We start from the raw sequence: 19389 nt of genomic DNA, 5'->3' as shown, positions 1-19389 counted from the left end.
TTTTTGCTAGTGTTGTGTTGTTTATAGTCACAAGTTCACACTGGTTATTATTTTTAAAAGGCATTCTGCAATTACACAGCCAGTTGTGTGAGTTGATTTTTATGAATTTTTCATGTTTTATTTGCGGAAGGATGGAGGATGTTGCTGGCTGATGCAGAATTGGAAGTGCTGGGCAACACTTGTTGTGTGCTTTCTGCCTAGTTTATGTCTCCTGGTTGGATTGGGTGCAATACACTTTATGCTCTGGCAGTAATGGGTATCGGCAGTCGCTGCAATTTGTAAGTTCAGCATGACCTTTGGTCTGGGCTTAGTTTTCTGTCTTTGTTCGTTTGTACTGAATGTTTTGATGAATGAGAATGAAGTATTTAGATCAAGTAGTCAATATGTTTTATGCTGATAATTCCATATTAGTAAGTGCTGATGGTTAGCATCTGTAAGGTCTGCTGGTAATCTGACTGAAATCAATGGCAGTTTGCCTCATTTACTTCAATGGGAACAAGAATGAGTCTTTAACCAGCAGAAAATTATAAACACCGATCTGCTCATGTGTCATTCAGCACGAACGAAAGTTTTTTATGGTGCTGTCAGGCTGAAAAAAATCCTTTTCTTTCCTGATAACAAAGCTATATTTAGCTGAGGTAATCCCTAGGTAGCCTGTTAGAGGTGTTCCAGCTTTGTTATTTCCAACAATAGGGAATGTGGCCACTTGCTGGTTCTACTTATTTCAGAGGTTGCTACTGCTCAAAATAGCATGCGAGCTGCTGTGCTGCTGAAATTCAGCTGCAGACAGCCTGCATTAGCCCCGTTATGTTGAATTTTATGTGAAATTCAGACTTTTATAGAGTACATGGTAGTACATACATTGTTCAGTTCCCTTTTCCAGAACAGCAGTGACAGCTGTGATGATTCATAGCAATGAAGAGGCCAGGGATTATGAAAGAATTCTCCACCTCTGATTAAGCAAAGATGGTGGAGTCCTTTGTTCTGGACTACTTTCCATTTCCTAACCATAAAAACCACACTGTCATTTCAAAATTGGCCATCTGGATAGTAGCCTGCTTCGAAACTGAGTAGTAGCTTCATAAAATAATTTTTCTGGGATGTCCTCTCAGTCTTCTCTGTTGGTACCCTACAGGAGAAATGGGCTGTGAAGTTTGAATGGGAATTTAATAGGTCCTGGTCCTGTCTGACCACATGGCAGAATGTCAGAGGGGAAGTGTCAGTTTCTCTCTAATCATCACTAGAAAGGCGAGAGGGGAGAAGGAAGAGGGGGAAAGTGCACAGAAAGCATGATCTCTCAGCTGGATTTTCAGCTTGCTTATGGCGGTAAAGGTCAAAGCCAACATTTAGGTTGGTGCCTCCTTAATTACCGGGAGGCAGTCTCTAGTACATAGAAATAGTGTGCTTTTCACTTGACTCAGCAAGCAAGATTCTGCAGTCCAGATTCGCTTGCATTTTAAAATAAAGTTAAAAGCACGATAGCATGTTGGTAGTTCTTTATTCTGTCCTTAGAAAGGCAAGTAAGTTTTGCTTCCAAGAGGAAAACTTGTATCTTACTGGCTTTGCAAAATACACATGGTCATACTGGCTGTGTGCAGTCTGGCTGATGCTGTCATATTTGCTACCGTGATTAAGGATCCTGATCCAATGCCTGGCATGTTTTCTAGCTGATTTCCATGGTTGACCATTACTGTTCTTCCCATTTGCTCTTAAAAAACTCGGCATTGCTCTTGCGTACCTCCCAAGCATACCCTGTATAACAAGCCTGTAGTCTGAAAATCAGTAGATAAGAAAAGAAAACCTTCTAGACATTCATAAATGCCTTCTTTTTTTTTTAAATTAAAAAATGGTAATTTTTTTTTTTTTTAACATTTGTATTTTCTCTAGTAATTTGATTTTCCACATTATATCGGTTTCCCTTGTTTACAGGGCAAAATCCCTAGTCCTCTGTGCTAATATGTTAAATACTGACCAATTGAAATGAATTCTCATTGCCTATTGCATGATTTTTTTTCCTCCCCTGTTACTTTTGCATATTAGTATTTTTTTTTCTGTGTAAATGTGAAAATACTTGTCTAGAACAATTTAGAAACAATAAGATATCTGATTTTGTATCCTGCCTAGTATGTGCATATCTTTACTCATTCAATTAATACTGGTCAATGAAAAGTAATTCTGGATACTAACATTAAAACTTCAATAAGGAAGGCTTGTGGTTAGTCACTGCTCATTAGGCCTGGCTTCTAATATAACTCTTCTGTTCTTATATAAAAAAAAACAACAACATGATTTTAATGCTACCTAGGTTAAATTTTGTGCAAATCAGATATGAGAAGTTTTTCTGCCTTTTTTTTGTTGCTATTGTCACACATAGAATCAAATCAGTTTCTGTCTCTTTTTAAGCCAATTTCCACACAGAAGTTCAAATCCCTTAGATCAAGAATATGCTCATTTAGACAGATTATAATTGATTTTTTGGCCCTATTTTCAATACTTTGCACTGTAAATGACATCCCAATGGAAAATAATCATCATACAGATGTTTGAAAGCTCCTTCCTGCAGAGTATGGTAATTGAAGTCTGTAAAGTGTCATCAGACTGCACGTTGTTTCTAATTAGTACAAGGCGGTTTCTCTTAGCTATGTATAGTTTTCTGGTCTCTTTCCTTTATTACTTTATTATTTCTGGCTAGTAAATCATAAAATACTGATGACAGTAGGCCTGTATGGTTGATGCTGAATTTTTGAAGCTATTGGTGTGCTCTTAGCTACAAATGGACAGGTAGTCTGATATCTTTTGAAGGGCTCTTCAACTTGCACTAGCAGGAAAAACTTCAGGTGCAACAAATAAATGCATTCATTCACAATAGGGTCTTTATGATAATCATTTTCATTTGTCTGTTTTTTCTGAAGAAAAGAGTTAGTGACTTCTTGATGGATGGATTTTTGTGGCAGGTGATTTTCCAGAATTTTTTTAGGTTGAAAGCTCTTAGGTCTGTGTGAAATCATTAGGAAAGGACGATTTTCTGCTTGCTTTTGCTTCCCTGTGTGAGTGCAGCTGATGGGTCATCCCGAGGTCTCTTGTTGAGGACCAGATTTTCTCTCCAAACTTTTACATCTTTGGTAGGTTTAATTAGTACAAAGTAGTGTCCCTGTATTTCCCGTTGTCCTGCTGCAAAGAATTTGAAGGTCCTAACTACTTTCTTTTGGCATCCATTTTACGTAATAAAGTCTTAAATAAAGTCCCCTTTCTGATATGAGAATATGCTTCCTTGTGGAAGGTTCCTCTTCTTATTTAATATTATTTAAATTTTATTTTTATTGCATTGTATTGGTCTAATCTTTGGGTCCTGTTTACAGCCTGGAGTTGGACTCAGTGATCCCTATGGATCCTTTCCAACTCGGGATATTTCATGTACTCTGTGGTTTGCATTGTGTTTTATTGATGAAATTTGCATTCCTCCCCAGCGTATGGTTAACACCTTGTCTGAATATTAATTCAGAGCATTCAAGTCTTGTCATTATGCATTGGTTGTAAGTTTGAAAGATACTTCTCTGTTGTGAAAGGTTCACATCTTACTTGTAGATAAAAACAATCAAGACCATGTGTGAACAGTTAATAGACAAATTTGTTGAGTTGACATGGAATATGAGGCTCTGCTTCAAGATTTAGGAGAATGATTTTGTTCTCTCCAACTAATAGAATCCAGAGGAATTGTTCTCTCTCTTTGAAATGTAATAATGATTTACTTCCATTTCTTCATGTCTTGTACTCCTTATAGTCCTTCATACTTGGAAAGAAAATAACATGCATTAGCTATGATCTGGAGAATGTAATGTAAATAATTACCAAACTTCTTACTGGTTTCATTGTGAATATCATTAGTGTGATATTGCTTTGCACTAGACCCTCCAGTTAGTGGAAAACACATAGAAACAGAACTCTATCTCAAATGAATTGGCTACTAAATATGCAAGTGCATAGGAGGCTACTGAAGTAGAATCAGAAGCTGCTTGTGTTATTCCAACCAAAGTTGCTTTCTAAGGTAAAAGATTTTTTTTTTCTGATAAATATTGCATCATTTAGGGATAAAAAAGTGAACTAAAAATAGCATTGTAATGAGCCCAAGGTCAAGTAACATGTCTGGGTCTCTGTCTACCCTCTTCACTGCAGCACGGGGCATGATGGCAGTGGCAAGTCCACACCAGCCTGTGGGACGTGGTGGCCCTCTCTACCCAGCCACCTTTGGCTAATTTTCCAACCTGTGTTCTCTGGTTCCAGCTTGGGTGACAACTTTCTCCTTATCACAGTCCTTTGAACACCTAATAAGCGTGTTTTGCCTCAGAGAAACCTGTCAACACCTTTTCTCTTCATTCTGCATTTAATAGATATGTCAACATTGCTTAATGGAGGATGGTGAAAAGGTATGTTCTGTATTTAGCTTGGAATGCAGCAGTGTGTCTTGCCAACAGTGCTGTCGCAGGCTCAGAACTGAGCTGACGTTATATCGGCACTGATGCCAGTTCAGGTAGTGCAAGCTCAAATATTTCTCTGCAGTGCTCTTCTGCAGGGCATAAATACACCCTCATGCAAACAAAAATTCAAAAGCAGCATCTCAACTGCACATCTATCGTTTATAATTATAGTGGGATTAAAATAGAGCTGAGCCTTCGGTTGGCCTCGTGCCGCAGAACTCGCTTGGCTTTGAGAGCACAGCAGTAATTACTGCAGCCTATTTTAACAACCAGTGATGATTGCAAGGCACATCTTCAAGGGTATGGGGGTGGGGGGAGCCCTGCACATCTATTGAGGGCTTAGAAGTCTAAATGTTATCTGGGTGGGCTGCACATTAGCAGCTCTCCAATGATACAGCCCCAGGTTGTGTGGCCCTGGGGAAGGTGCCTGCAGATTGGCGAGCTGTCACGGTATGCTTTGAAGCCCCCTGACCTGGGGAGGCTTCTAGGAAAACTGCTTTGTCTCTGTTTGGGAGACACGTCTGACCTGCTAAAGTTGGCTTTTCAGGCTGTTTTTTTACTTAACTTTTGAGTTTTAGCGGTATGCTAGCAGAAGGTGTATTTTGCATTTAACTATTTGATGCAGAAAGAATGGTAGTGCTTAATCTTAAAACACAGTTGGTTTGGAGCTCAGAGGTTCCCATCTGTGAAGGCAGTGGAAGCAGGCTGAGTTCCCACTTGCAGTATTGTGTCATTAGACTGGAAGAAGTTTTAAGGACTGTTTTAGGAAATGTACGAAGTTACTTGAGTGTTGTCACAATTCCTCAAAATAGAAAAAGAATCTGGAATTGCTTGACAAGCAAACAGTACATTTGCTTTTTTAGGTGCTGTCCATAGCATTTGTAATATATGCTGATCCAGTCCTGTTATGTAATTGGTATCCTTTGGGAATACTGCAAAATGGGGATGTTTGTTTCCTGAGGCTGTTAACAGTGTTTGAAGTTTCTTTATCAGACACAGATTGAGGAGATGTACATTGACTCTTAATATCTTCTGTTCTTTAAGTGATATTTTTTAAAGAGTAATTACAATAATTACTAGAAATAAGATGCACTTAAACTTGTTAGCAAATTTATTCTTGTTTGCACACTCTGACTCTCTAGAACTCAGTCTTTTAGGACTAGGAGTGCCTCTAGTTCCTGATATGCTAGAGTGGTTTAGCATGCCTTCATTTTAAACATGAATAATCCCATCTTTCATCACATTTATTGTGTTGGTCTCCTATATACACAAGGATGTTAGTCTTTCATGGACAGTATTATGGGATGAGCTTTTAGACCATAGTGAAAGCCACTACCAAATAGTTAACATTAATTCTTTCCACTATGGTCTGATATATATGGTTTAATGGTTGTTCTATTCATTTTGAAGCCGGTCAGGGAGCAGTCTTTGATGTTATCAGTGGCAACAACCCATGTTAACGTAAAAAAAAAGTGATTTTTCTGTTATTAGGATCATTACATAAACTTGTTGAAGGAACTGATAGTTTGATCTTCAAGTTTGGCTTTGGTTTAAACGCCACTTAAGCCAACCACAGTACCTGGATAATTCTGAGAGGTCACAAATGCTGATTTTAAAGGATGCTTAGAAAGGCTCTAATATATTATGATGTGCATGATCTTCATCAAAGGAGCATTAGGCACTCCCAGAAGTCCCACAGTTATATGATCTTGTGACAGACCCAGAGGCAAATTCAGAGTTGTCAGCTGAACTGCCTTTGGAGGCTGCCAAGCAAACAGATGTTAATGTTAGATGAATATCTACACAGCTTGGCATCAAGTTCCCCTGACAGCCAACGAGCCCTACTGTGACCTTCACTTGCTGGTCCACTGCAGGGAATCACAGAGAAGATGTCCAGTGATTTTTAAGTTTGAGCTGCACGTTGCTCACGCTGTAGTTTATTGCACACTATGTGCAATACTGATTCCTATGAGTGACATTCACTAATCACATCTGCTCAAATAAACTAGGCATTACTGAGCACTGCAGCCTGCTGGCTTAAAGTGGCCCATGCCTATGATTCCAGTTTCTGAAATGTCAGGACCTGCTGAGAAGTGTCCCTGGCTCATGGTAACTCCTGAACCATGCTGAAGTTTGTCTGGGGGAGAGCAGTGTACTACAAACCTGTCAAGGTCCACTCTTAACAATTTAACTGTATTAATAAGAGCATTACAAAGCCTGAGAAGGTACTAGAGCTGTCCTGCATATTGTAGTGCAGATATGGCTTTGTGTCCCCTACTTTCTCTGTCATTGCTCTGCACTTAAAGACTCTGGCTCTAGTCCAGCTCCTAGCTCCAACCCTCGGTGATCTTTAAGATTATTTACCCTCAGCTTCACTTGAAAGCTTGCTCACCACGGCTTTTTCTTCCTTGGTGCATGTTATTGTGATGCATTGTTAGGTCTCCTCCATTTAACCACATGCATACTCATTAGAACTGATTTTGGGAACATTTAAGTATCTAGACAAATGATTAAGTGCTTTGCTAAATAGAAATGTTTTGCTGAGGGTTAGCCTGGCTTATCTGTCCCTTAGTATGTGTAGAATCAAAACTACTTCTCTGATCTTGGATAATAACTCTCGAGGATCATTTTCTTTTTTTTTTCCTTTGTGTAAAATGGGAATGCTAACATTTCCTTACTGACTTCCCTAGGCTGCTGGGGGGTTTAATGCCTGTAAAGCACTTTGAACATAAGAACTGCTGTGATGGAATTACTGAGAGCTTTGCTTCTGGAATTTAATTGCTCACTTAAAAAAGAAAAAAAAAGTTCAGAACCAGCTGGCAGGGAAATTCTATTGAAGTTCATAAGTATTATGTTGGAAATAGCATTCATATTGAATCAGATTATTCAGCATTATATTTTAAATTTTGGATGACTTTTCATTACCCTTGGATACATTTTAAATTAATGATTTTCCTTTAAAATGTAAATATGTTATTTTGTCTTTGTTTTATAATATTCTTTTAACAAAACTTGATGTTTGCTCGTTGTCGACCATTGCCTTTATTATGCACAAGTATAATCATTTCTGACAGTGCAACTAAAATTAATGTATTTTAATAATTTGTACAATTTCCATTCTTGGCATTTGCTTGCTCTCAAATAAGGAGTTAAGTTCAAAGTCTTTTGGTGCTCTCAGTAAAACCCGGTTGCCTAGCATTTTTAGCACTTGGCAGCACCGTTTCTAATCTGTCTTTTGCTGGCAGCCAGGCTGTGCAGCTCCTCGCTGTGCAATAACATGGATCCGAGCAGGAGCTCCCAGCTCAGGCAGCCCTCATTTCGTGATGACCAGTTCAAACCTGGAAATTGCCTACACATAATGTGATGCCCATGGCAGTTTTTTCTTTTCTGCCCTTCACTATTGGTTGCTAAGAGGAGCAGACTGGCACATTTTCTAATTGCGCTAATGTTTATGAAATTGAGGGTTTTAAGCCTGTTGCTGAATCCTTAACTGCCACAGTCAGGCCTGCCTCACTTAACAGCAAACACAGCAAGAAAGAAACATCTAGAGATTTATTTTTCAGAAATCTCAGGAGAATAAATTTCTAGTATGTGTTACACTCCATAGGCTGTGGAGAAGCTCATTGGGGATGAGCATTTTGGAAGCTTTCTGTGGATATCTTTCAGCAAACAGCCAGGTTGATTTTCAGTGGTTTATTCAGGTGTCAGGCCCTTTGTTACCTGCATGCACACACATAAAGCTGTGCTCTCCCAGCACTGCAGGGCGGCTTGTGTGCTGCAGCTGATGCTGTGCCACCATACAGGTGCCCCTAAATAGGTATTAAAAGGATTTATGGCAAACATTTTATCAGTCCATTGAGTGTTTCAGGTTATGAAGGCACAAGTAGTGCACTTACTGACTTCATTAGGAAAAACAGTAACATTGATTAGGGGTTCTGTGGAACTAACGCCTGAAGCTTTGCAGTCTTGCTGATCTAAGCAGGTCACCTTGTGCAGAAAGAAACTAAAGTGCGTGTAAACTGTAGCCAGAATTTTAAGAACTGTGTCCTAATTTTCAGCTACACTGCATCTGACAAATGTTCCTTGACCTTATTTATCACTGAAGTAGTGAAAAACTTCCATTTACTTCAGTGGGCATAAGGTCAAGTCTCCCATCCCAGATGCCTTGTACTCTGCAGGAGAGAGATGAGTGCCAGAACCTCTGAAATAAGATCTCTGAGACTTTAAATCAGTAATAAAAGTGAGGGTCGCTTTATTAAAATCTGAATCTGTGACATGTATTCAGTGTGAAGTCTTTTTTACCACAGAGCAAAGAACCTTTATAATCTGTGTTGCATATTTGTGCTGTAGGCAAAACAATATTTTTTTCTCTCTGACTGTGCTCATGTAGTTGGGTGTCATTTCCTGGTTTTCTGATTGGAGAAATAACACTAGAAACTAGTGTGAGATTAAAAAACTGATGAGAATTGTTTAAGCTCTCAAAATAAACGTCTATACAAATATTGGAGGAAAGCCCAACTATATCAAAATTCAAGGCTACAAACTGTAAATCACAGCGGCGGTAGGTACTCACAGAATCATAGAAGGGATCGAGTCCAACTCCCAGCTCAATACAGCACCACCCAAAACCTTACATTTGAGAGCGGTGTCCAAATGCTCCTTGAGCTCTGGAAGCTCAGGGCTGTGCCCACAGCCCTGGGCAGCCCATTCCATGCTCACCGCCCTGTGGTGCAGACCCTTTCCCTAACCCCCAGCTGCCCCTCCTCTGACAGACAGAGCAGAGCTCAAGCTGCCCGTCTGCTCCATGTGAGGAGCTAATTTGTCAAGATCTCTCTGCAAAGCCTCTCCACCCTTGAAGGAGTGAACAGCTCCTCCCAATTTTGTATCGTTCATGAACTTGCTTAGTATGCATTTAAATCCTACATCCAGATCTTTTCTAAAAGCATTGAAAAGAACTGGCCCCAAAATGGTACCATAGGGAGCCCCATTAGTGACTGGCTGGCAGCCTGATGTAACCCCATTTGCTGTAACTCTTTGACCTCCCATCACATTATGTATTTGTCTAGCTGTCTGCTGGACATTTTGTCCAAAAGGATACTCTGAGAAATAGTACCAAAAGCTGTACTGAAATCAAAGTAGATCACATCAGCTGACTTCCCTTGTTCAACTTGGTGGGTAACCTTGTCATAAAAGAAAACTTATTTAGCTAAACAAGACTTGCTGCTTATGAACTCATGATGTCTATGACCAATGACTGCGTTGTCTTTAGAGTGTTTTTCATTAACTCATACAATAATCTTAATTATTAATAGTTATGATTTAATTAATAATTAATCCATAATTTTACCAGGCACTGAAGTGAGACTAGCAGACCTATAACCATGAAGGTATTCTTTCTTACTGGAAAATTCGTTCCATGTTTACCAGATTACAGTTGGCTGAGACCTTTCGAGATTCCCAAGATGGTTGAAAAATAATTGAGAGAGGTCTCGCAATGGCTTCAGCCAGCTCTTTGGGTAACCTTGAAATGCAGATTTTGGATTTGGGTTCTGGAATTTCTCAAATAAATTTGTTCTTTGAGTGAGCACTGCATTCAAATATTCTGAATGGGAAAGTACTTTTCGTGATCCCTGAGTATTTAGCGATGCATAGACTTGTGAAACTTAATGAAACTCAGCTGCATCCTGGTGGTATCATGGTCAGCCAAAGCAGGTGAGCACACTAATGTGTCTATTTGTAGCATTTCTAAAGTTCAGAAGGTAGGAAAAAGGGAAAGATTTACCCAGTGCTGCTGAGGATTTGAAGCTAGGAGATTTTTTACTCATTATTTTTTGCCACTCACCCAGAGTGAAAGATTTGTTTTTAAAGCTGCCTTTCATGGGGTAGTCAGCATTCAACCCTGTAGTTTAGGGTTTCACATCAGGAGGATATTGTTATACTCAGGAAGGAAGGTGATACTTGGCTCAAAAAACTTCCTTGATCTTTTTTGACAGGATTAAATGGGCTGATGGATACTACCCTCAATATATTTGTTCTTGCTGACAGTGAAGCCAAGAAAGGCAACAGTTAGGAAAGCAATGACACAAAGTGCAGGGACACACACACTTCTCTGGACTTTGTTCTGCTATTGATTGATCACCTTGTTTCACTGATCCCTGAGGCACTTACACTATTAGTACTTATGTTCTGAGTTTGCCTTGTCCAGAATGCCTGTTGTGTTTTGCATAGCATGGAACAAACACCATTTTGTAGCATAATCATCATCTGGGTTTAAAGCCAAAATGAACAAGAAAAGCTAGAGTGTGATTTAGCAGGGTGACAATGTCAGGGGCAAAGTGGCAGATAAATCCTTTGTTTCAGACTGCTTTCTTACCTTCTGTTGTGGCATTTCATTGTGTTCTTTCAGGCTCAGGCTTTTGCACATGCTCTCCCACATCAACTTTTTTTTGCTACTATTTCACAGTCCACACATACTTTCTGTTTTGTGCATGTTCATGCTCTCTTTTTCTCTCAACTGTTCTTCCCAAGTGGCCACTCAGCTGAATACTGTTTGTCTTACGCTGCTTTGATGGCATGGAAAGGTGATAAGATTGTGAACAAAATGTCTTCCAGTAGAGTGGAGTTGGTTTTCTGGTGTATCAGCTTTTAGTTAGTCACGGTGTGGGCAGTGCGATGTGTGAGATTTTTCTTTCGGCTTCCTTGCATTTTGAGGGGTGGTTTCTGATGCTGTGTAATTGCACAGCACTGCTGTGAACGAGAGTGAATGCATGCTACAGAGCCTGTTGTGCGATGTATACAACTTCTGCTAGAGATATTTCTGCCAGCTGCTTCAGAAAAGAAGGATCCATCCGACCCTTGTACCTTTGGGGTTTGCATACGTTGTTCTCTAGCTGCTGGAGGAAATCTGTGGAAGTTCAGCTTGATAAAAGGGGAATGGGCTCTTTCACTCAATTTTTTATTTACCTTTTTTCTTTTTCTTTTTTTTTTTTTACCAAGTGTAAATTAAATTCCAACAACATAGCTCAATCTAATGGCCTCCCTTCATACGAGTTACTGTAATATTGCTCATCTTTTATCTACCATTTGTCCTCTTGTTTTATATCTCTTTGTTGCAAGCTTCTTTGTTGTTTCTTCCAGATTGCGTTCCTTGGGGACTTTAGTATCAGTTTGACCGAACATTGCTTGCAGCCATGCCAGATTGTGCTGTGATCTTATTGGATTTCACAAGCCAAGGTTAGGCCAGGTCAGAACTTGGTTGAAACAGTGTAGACTACACGATTGCCTTCTAGCCACTGGGAAAACACAACAAAAACCTAGATGCTGCTTTAGTCAGCTCAGACCAGTGTTGTGATGCTGGTTGTGGTGGATGAAGTATTGAGGAAGCGTTCTGACCTGTTCTCTTCAGTGGGATTTCACAACCTTTTATGAGAAAAATACTGACGTTAATAACAGTGTTCTGGCTCATTGCAAATCTTTTAAGTCTCTATCAGGATTATAGTGCTGTTCAGCTGTATATTACATTCTCTGATCATTTCCCTGTACAGCTGCATCATGATGTTTTCCCTCAAAACTTGCTCCAAAAATATGCATTTCTCTGTTGGATGAAATACTTCTGAAAATTTCATTGCTTGCCTGATCTTCTGAAGCCAAAGTGATGTTTATAAAATATACCAGTGCCTTCAAATGAAGGGCCTCAGAAAAGTAGAAATTATTAGTAAAAGTAACATACAGAAAAGTGTAGTTGAACTTTTCTTAGAGTTGCTTGAGGTTTCTGACCAAAAGACTGTATAAAAATGAGTAAAGTGTGTCAGGATTTCTCTCGCTTTGCATAGTGAACAATTTTGGTAGAGTCTCCCTAAGTGATAGGAAAATTTATTACACAGATATAAGTTTTGTAATTACTGTAAAGGTATTTTACCTGGTCTGGTTACCTTTTACTGAAATCCAAGGAAGAAACTATTAAAAACCTGTAAAAAAAAAGCTGAGGGAGTCGAGGAGCTAAACAGAGGAAAGTATGTGATGGTGTGAAGCACAGAGCAAAGTAACTGGGGCTGCATGTGCCTACCTTTGTTTCGTCCCACCCCACGCTGAGTCTGAGTGGGCACTAGTGAGAGTTCATTTGTCTGCATCTGTTTGGGAATGGTGCTAACAAAACTGAGGGAAGAGAAGTTATAAACAGCTAGAGATGTCTTGATATGCATAGTTGTACACTGATATACTTAGATCTATTAGAAAAGATGAATATAGATAACTAAGCAGCAGCTGCTCAGTATGACATCACAATTAAAGGCCTTTAAAGAGGGTAAACTGAAGCTGCAGAGGAATTAGATAATGAGGTATAATGAGAGATGACTAGGAGTCAGGGGATGAAATTTTTCAGACTGGATCAGGAAAAACTTCCTGTTGGTTTAGGGTCTAGGTTTGTGTTTCTGTCAATCTGTAAAATCAGCCTGAGGAATGAGGTCTATAATGTGTAGTGTCTTCTGGAACAATTTGCTGTGGCAGGATGTAGAAGAGAAGCAGGTGTGTACCTCCCTGGAGTGTTCTCTTATCCTTTGAAGTTTTTCTGTGTGTTTTTCTCAGCCAGCATCTGTATATTGAATAGTAAACTTGTGTTTTTTAGTTTTGTGAAAATGTTGTGCATCATGTCTTTAAATACAAATCTATGTGCATATCTGTGTAGACAAAGTGGGGAATTTACACGCAGATCAGGAAGATTAAAATGGCATTACAGTGGAAATTTGCAATTTAATTGTCAACATTGGCTATTGAGCTTACTTGTAATTATTGTTAACAGGTAAATTATCTCTTTCATATAATCAAAGTTAGTGCCAAGTATGATAATGCTAGGACATGGAAGGTGTAAAGCAGGATAGAGCCTTTCATCTCAATCATCCCTTACCAAGGGCTTACTGTACATACAAATTCAACAGCTCTTGCATTGTGGAGCATTTATATATCCCAGAGAGGGTAGTTCGCTGGGATTTTGCTTCTCTGCATGCTCAGGGAGTCATTCTCCAATGTAAGAGTCTGTAGGGAGACCGTAGTGGCTGATGTTGCTATAGCACTGACAAAGCTGTAGGGGAACGTCCTGCAGAGGGATATGAAAAGCTTTGTGGATTGATTCTGTTCCTGCCTCATCTGTCTTAGAAAGAGCCATCTCGGCTAATCTTTATGAAAGCAGCATGACTAATGCTTGCCTGCTGAACTGGTATGTTGGATAAGATATTTTGGCTGTTGTTTTCAGCTGTTATTTACAGGATCAATAAAAGTGATTTTTCAATTCAGGGCTAATTTTTTACCAACAAGCTGCATACCATGTAAGGTCAGAATATTGGTTCTTTTAAGAACAAGTTAATTTAAAAACGATGGGCAGTTTCCAGTTCAGAATTCACTTCTCTTGTTGAAAGGAGAGATGCCTCTGGGAGAAACAGCTTATGAGGGAGGGAATTATGCACTGAATTATATCACATCGACTGCCCAGAGATACTTATGTGTTAGCTGCTTTTATTTAAACGATAATCACTTAACAGCACACAATATTTTAATAAATACAGAGGTTTTATTATTACCCTGCTTTGGTTGCTGTTGATGACTATGCACATACTCCTGTTGACTTCACTGGGCATTGGCTGAAGTGTATGTGATGCTTTGTGACCTTCTGTAGTATCTTGTGATCGTTTACAGACAATTTCGTGCCACTGTGGAAGTATTTCAAGCAACAGAAAGTGTATTCACATATACTAATGTAAAACCGTTCATTACTTTTGCATCTGATTTTTTGGTGACCTGTTGGGAAAATCAGTTATGCCTGAGTATACACACCAATACACACATTTTCTTAATACACTTCTCCCCTCTTCTTTTGCCTTTTTGCCCAATACACGCTAGAGATAAGTCTAAAAGCACTGTCAGTATGAGTCATCTGCAGTTCTGCCTGTTTGGTTGGGGTTAGATACAACTTTAAATGACTAAAACCATGCAGATATTGTTTTATGAGCCTGAGCTCACACCTACCATTGGTATGAGTTTTGCAGGATAAGAACAAAGTAACCAAGATGTCTTCTTAGTAAGAACTATGAATGAATTTTACATGCCAAGAAAGCTGATCTAATTTTTTTATGTTAAGTATTTCTTGTATCTGGGGCCCCTCCTGAGCCTCAGAGCATCACCAGCCATAGCCTCTCTATTCTTCCCATACTCTAGTAAGATGAGAGCAGCTGGGATAATCGCCTGTGAAATACAGTCTGCAGAGATCTTCATAGAGAATCAAAGACCATCAAATATGAGAAGCTTAGGGTTCATGATCAAAATGTTGCAAGTTATTGTATGCCATTTCTCTCAAAGGCTATGTATCCATACATTTTATTCAGAGAAAAGAAATAATTGCATGCATACTTTACGATCCTCCCTCCCTTCTTTACATGTCAATGTGTAGTGAAAAAAAAAGATGAACGTTTTTTTAGCAGAATTGAATGATGGAGATTTCTTAAAAAGATCAAAAGAGATGCTTCATCATCTCTTAGATGAGTATGGTTTTCATTCTTCAGGTGGTGCTTATAATCTTCCAGTAAGAATCTGGGTTTTGGGAAACTGTGTTGCTGATGAGAGCTACTGGCAATAGGAGCTTTTTAACACTCAACTACTAGTTTATTAGAGGAATAATAGGAGCAGATGTTTTCAGTTCACAAAATGTATCCAATAAATGGAGCATCCACTTGTTATTTTAATTCCTTTAAATTTTAGTGAACTCATTTGGGGCTAGGCTTTCAAAAGAGCTTAACCCCCTGTAGCCCCATTGTTCTCGATATAAACTGATGGATGATGAACACATTTAAAAACCACAGCTTTTAATGCCTGAAGAGGAGCTACTGACTATGGATGCTTCAGAAAATGCGGCCCGTGTTTCTGCTGAGTGTGGACTGATCATTATAGAGAATTCATATGTGTAGTCTCTGAGTAATACCCTGCGTTTGTCTGTGGTTGTATATGTGATGGCTTCTTAATTTACTATTGCACTAGGCATTTTAATTTAAATTATGCTAATAGTGTAGGATTAACTGTGGATTATGATTCTCGCATTTGCTGTCATACAAGCAGAAGTGCCGGTTCTTTTGCTCCTATCAATTTCTCCCTTCTCATTCTGATGTTCAGTATTTTGTGCTCAAGATTGGCCTCAGGTTTTGATGAGGTTTCTTGTATAAGCTGATGCAATTGCTTAGGGAAAGAGAATTGTTGAAAATTAGAGAAAGTCTGCAATCTTTTTATCTTCTGACGACACATTTTTATGGTGCTGAAATGATTTACTGAAAACTCTGATTTGAATAGGCTCTTGCCAGCATGGCACAGTGAGCAGTTCTCTGTGGCACATGTACTTTGCCTTTTTACTGTTGGCTCAAAGTAGTAGTAAACTAGTGCTTAGGGTTTTATTGGAACCCTAATAAAGGATGAAGAATAAATAATACATGCAGCAGGAATAAGCTTTCACGTTGGTCCCTGCTGAGGAAATAGCAGGGGGCCAACACTGCTATCTCCAGTAGTGAAAAAGCTTTATAGGAGTCTGGGCTTGCTCTTCCTGAATCTTAACCCTTCTAGAGATCTCCAGGCTGCAGATGTGCTGGAAACACAAGTTTGCCTCCTTACGTTTGCACTTGTTTCATTGTGTAGCAACATTGGATTCTAATGGCATGCAGCCTGTTTGCATTAGTGCCTTGCTGTTGAATTCATTTCCCTTCAAATCCCTCATTTTTTGTGGAGTGCTTGATAATCCTAATGGCTTTGTGTTGTAGCAGCAAACTAAAATTTTCCTTTTTCTCTCTCTTTTCCCTTTAGCTGATATTATTTCTACAGTTGAGTTCAACCACACTGGAGAACTGCTGGCTACTGGTGACAAGGGGGGTCGGGTTGTTATATTCCAAAGGGAACCTGAGGTATGTGAATTAGTCCTTAATAGCTTGCTAAAAGCCGTTTTGGTTGTTAGTACTTCAATTAGATCTAACAAAAACACTTGCTTATTATCTCAAGATTGAGTAAAAAAGAATGTGGAAGGAGGGTAAATCTCTTTTCATCAGAAGTTTAGTCTTGTTCCTCCGAAGAATACTTCAGAGCTCCAAAATTCCAAGCTAAGAAGAGAAGTGGTGGTCTTTGTTTTACTTTTGTTTTAATAGCTTTTGCCTCTTTGATGGAGCTATTCAATTTCAAACAATGTTTGTGCTATGTTATCTTTTCTGCTCCAGTTTTAGATTTAGTCCATGCACAGCATCTTCGGTGCAAAGCTTTACTGAACAATTGACATTTCTTTGAAAATTCTGTCCTTTATAAAATGCTACTTCAATACTTATGGGAAATTTCACTCCTGTAGAAACAGATCCATTGATATCATGTTTTAAATGAGAAATTTAATTATATGTTCAACATTTTTATATTTATAAGGCTGCTAGTACACCTTCCCCTAGAGGAGAAAACATACTGCCATAATACAACATGCATTTTTGTTGTTCTTATTCTTCACAGAGTAAAAATGAGCCTTACAGTCAGGGGGAGTACAATGTTTACAGCACTTTCCAGAGCCATGAACCTGAATTTGATTATTTGAAGAGCTTGGAAATAGAAGAAAAAATAAACAAGATCAAGTGGTTACCACAGCAAAATGCAGCTCACTCACTTTTATCAACAAATGGTAAGATAGAAGAGAATATATTGGACATAACCACCTTTTGCTCTTTTGCATTTTGGCACTGACTTATATATTCAAATTCTGCATTCATTTTGATTTACTGTTTTAGTGATTTCATGTGTCAGAGTTTACTCAGACTGCCATACTGATTCTGATAGCTGTTACTTTTGCATTTTGTGCTCAATCACAAGGTTTTTCCTTTTGATGTTTAGAGCACTATCCATTTTTGTTCTTTGTGTGCCATGCTATCCTGAAATTAACTTTGTGAAAAAGACATCACCTTATCCAGCAGTTGTTTCACTGGGAATTTAGAATTTTGTCTGCTGTATTTGTCATAACTTTTATTCTTTGCAGATGTGTAAATGAAAGTAGGTGAGATAAATGAATTTCTTTTTCTCTTCATTCATTATCATCAGAATGCTCTATTTAAGTTCTACAATAGGAATAATAATAAGAAATTGGTACTGACTCATCTTTCCACATGCTTAAGGCCTATTGCTGAAAAAAATGCAGAATCATTTCTAAGAGGGGAGATGCAGGATGATATAGTTGGAAGAAACTGAATGGGTCCTAATTTATACATCTATCATTTAGTAAATATTTGGTCACCGTTTGCCAGCTTAAGATCCAGCAAAATGTTTTGCCCTCTATTCTCCATCCTTCCTAATTGTGGAGAATCCTGGGTGACCTCTTTATGTGAGGAGAGAAGAAGTGATGCCATGGGCATAGCCTGTGGATATTGGCTTGGGATTGCAGAATGTTTTCTGTGTTAAGGAGAATTCGTAGTATCCTGGCACAGTAAGGCTGAAGTCTGAAAATTCATCTTGTGCCATAGTCATAAAATAGTTATGGGTTTAGGATACAGAAGGCCCGTGTTGAACTCCTTGCTGCCACACAGACTTTCTGTGAGAATACACAGTTCATATCAATTCCATGCCTATTAGAAGTGGAGAATACTGTTTTTCCCAGTTTGTAGACGGTGAAGGCATTGTCTGGTATCCATGCTTACACTGGTCCTGCTGTAGAAACACTGAGTACAGGCTTATATTTACCTGTTTCTGAGCCCTCTGCTAGTTTAGGACCTAAAGCACGGTTTTGGTAAAAAAAATGGGAACTATAAAAGAGCATCCTAAAAAAACTTCTGCAGAGCATCTTCTTTGCCCAGTTACAGGTAGGCAATGCCTATTGAATTTGCTGGAAGAAGCATCCGTGTGTTAGGGAAAGCACGAGGGGGAAGTCCATCTAAAGCTCACATTCATTATATGAGACTTGACAGGTCTGCACTTTCCCAAATCTGTTTTCCGTCCTTCTAAGGACTCCTTCATGAGTCACCTTGCTATTAGAGAGTTCTTTTGCAGTTCACTCATTACCAGTAAGTTATCAGCTAAGCTCTGCTTATGTTGTCTTAATTAATGGAGGCAGAAGGAAGTCACCAAGGCTTTCAAATCCCACTGTGGATTTGCAGTGCTTGCAGTTAGCAAATTCCTGGTTTGCGTTGTAAACTGAACTAATTTTGTGGTATAGTATTAAATTATTAAGATTCATTGGTATCTTTTGTACCAAAATATATTGGGACTTCCTATTTGATTTACATTGTATAAAACAGAATTTGACCCATACACATCCTTTCATCTGAGAATTTAAGATTTCTTATCAGACGTTAATTAATTTAAATTTCACAACACCCTTGAGAATGAAGGAATACTGAACCTCACAAAGATATTTCAATATTTTGCGAAACATAAGCATATTTAGAATTTCTAGGGAGGTTTTAAAGTCCGGAAGGCAGACGAGGGAGAAGAAAACCAACACACAACATCCTTAACCACTGAAAGTTTTCTCTCAGGGAAGTAGTAAGTTTATCAATAGCAGTCAAGTTCAGCAGTGGAAAACACTTCTTCCTAAAATTACTGTGTTTAATAATATTAGATGAGCAGAAAAGCACATTTAGATATCATAAAAGTCCCAAGTACGTGATATACCGCATATGTACTTTTAGTAATTAACATGAGTGATAAAAATGAAATGTACTGAACTTCTTTTGCATCTGTTCAGCTGCAAATGGAAATAACCACTTATTCTGTAGATTGATCAATATCTGTAGGAAGTGTTTTGGTTTCACCCTGCTGGGCAGCTGAATTCCACTACACCACTCTCTCACTCTCCTTCCTCAGAAGAAGAGAGGGAGGAAACGTGATGGAAAAAAGGCTCAAGGGATGAAGCAGGGACAGGGAGATC

The 19389-nt window shown here is 38.8% G+C and overlaps 1 protein-coding gene across 8 annotated transcripts in view; it reads left to right on the top strand.

Annotated features, from left to right (window-relative positions):
* PPP2R2C (protein phosphatase 2 regulatory subunit Bgamma) overlaps positions 1 to 19389 on the top strand; it is a 175412-nt gene that overhangs the window by 107609 nt on the left and 48414 nt on the right. For all 8 annotated transcript variants that reach the window (XM_085223508.1, XM_085223510.1, XM_085223512.1 and 5 more), the window contains 2 exons: positions 16308 to 16405; positions 16989 to 17154. In XM_085223508.1, the coding sequence (XP_085079634.1) occupies positions 16308 to 16405; positions 16989 to 17154 (264 nt within the window). The remainder of the gene's footprint in view (positions 1 to 16307; positions 16406 to 16988; positions 17155 to 19389) is intronic.

This window comes from Meleagris gallopavo, chromosome 4, assembly GCF_905368555.1.
Source record: "Meleagris gallopavo chromosome 4, MGAL_WU_HG_1.1, whole genome shotgun sequence".
Classification (NCBI taxonomy): Eukaryota; Metazoa; Chordata; class Aves; order Galliformes; family Phasianidae; genus Meleagris; species Meleagris gallopavo.
This window is presented reverse-complemented; position numbering and strand designations above follow the sequence as displayed.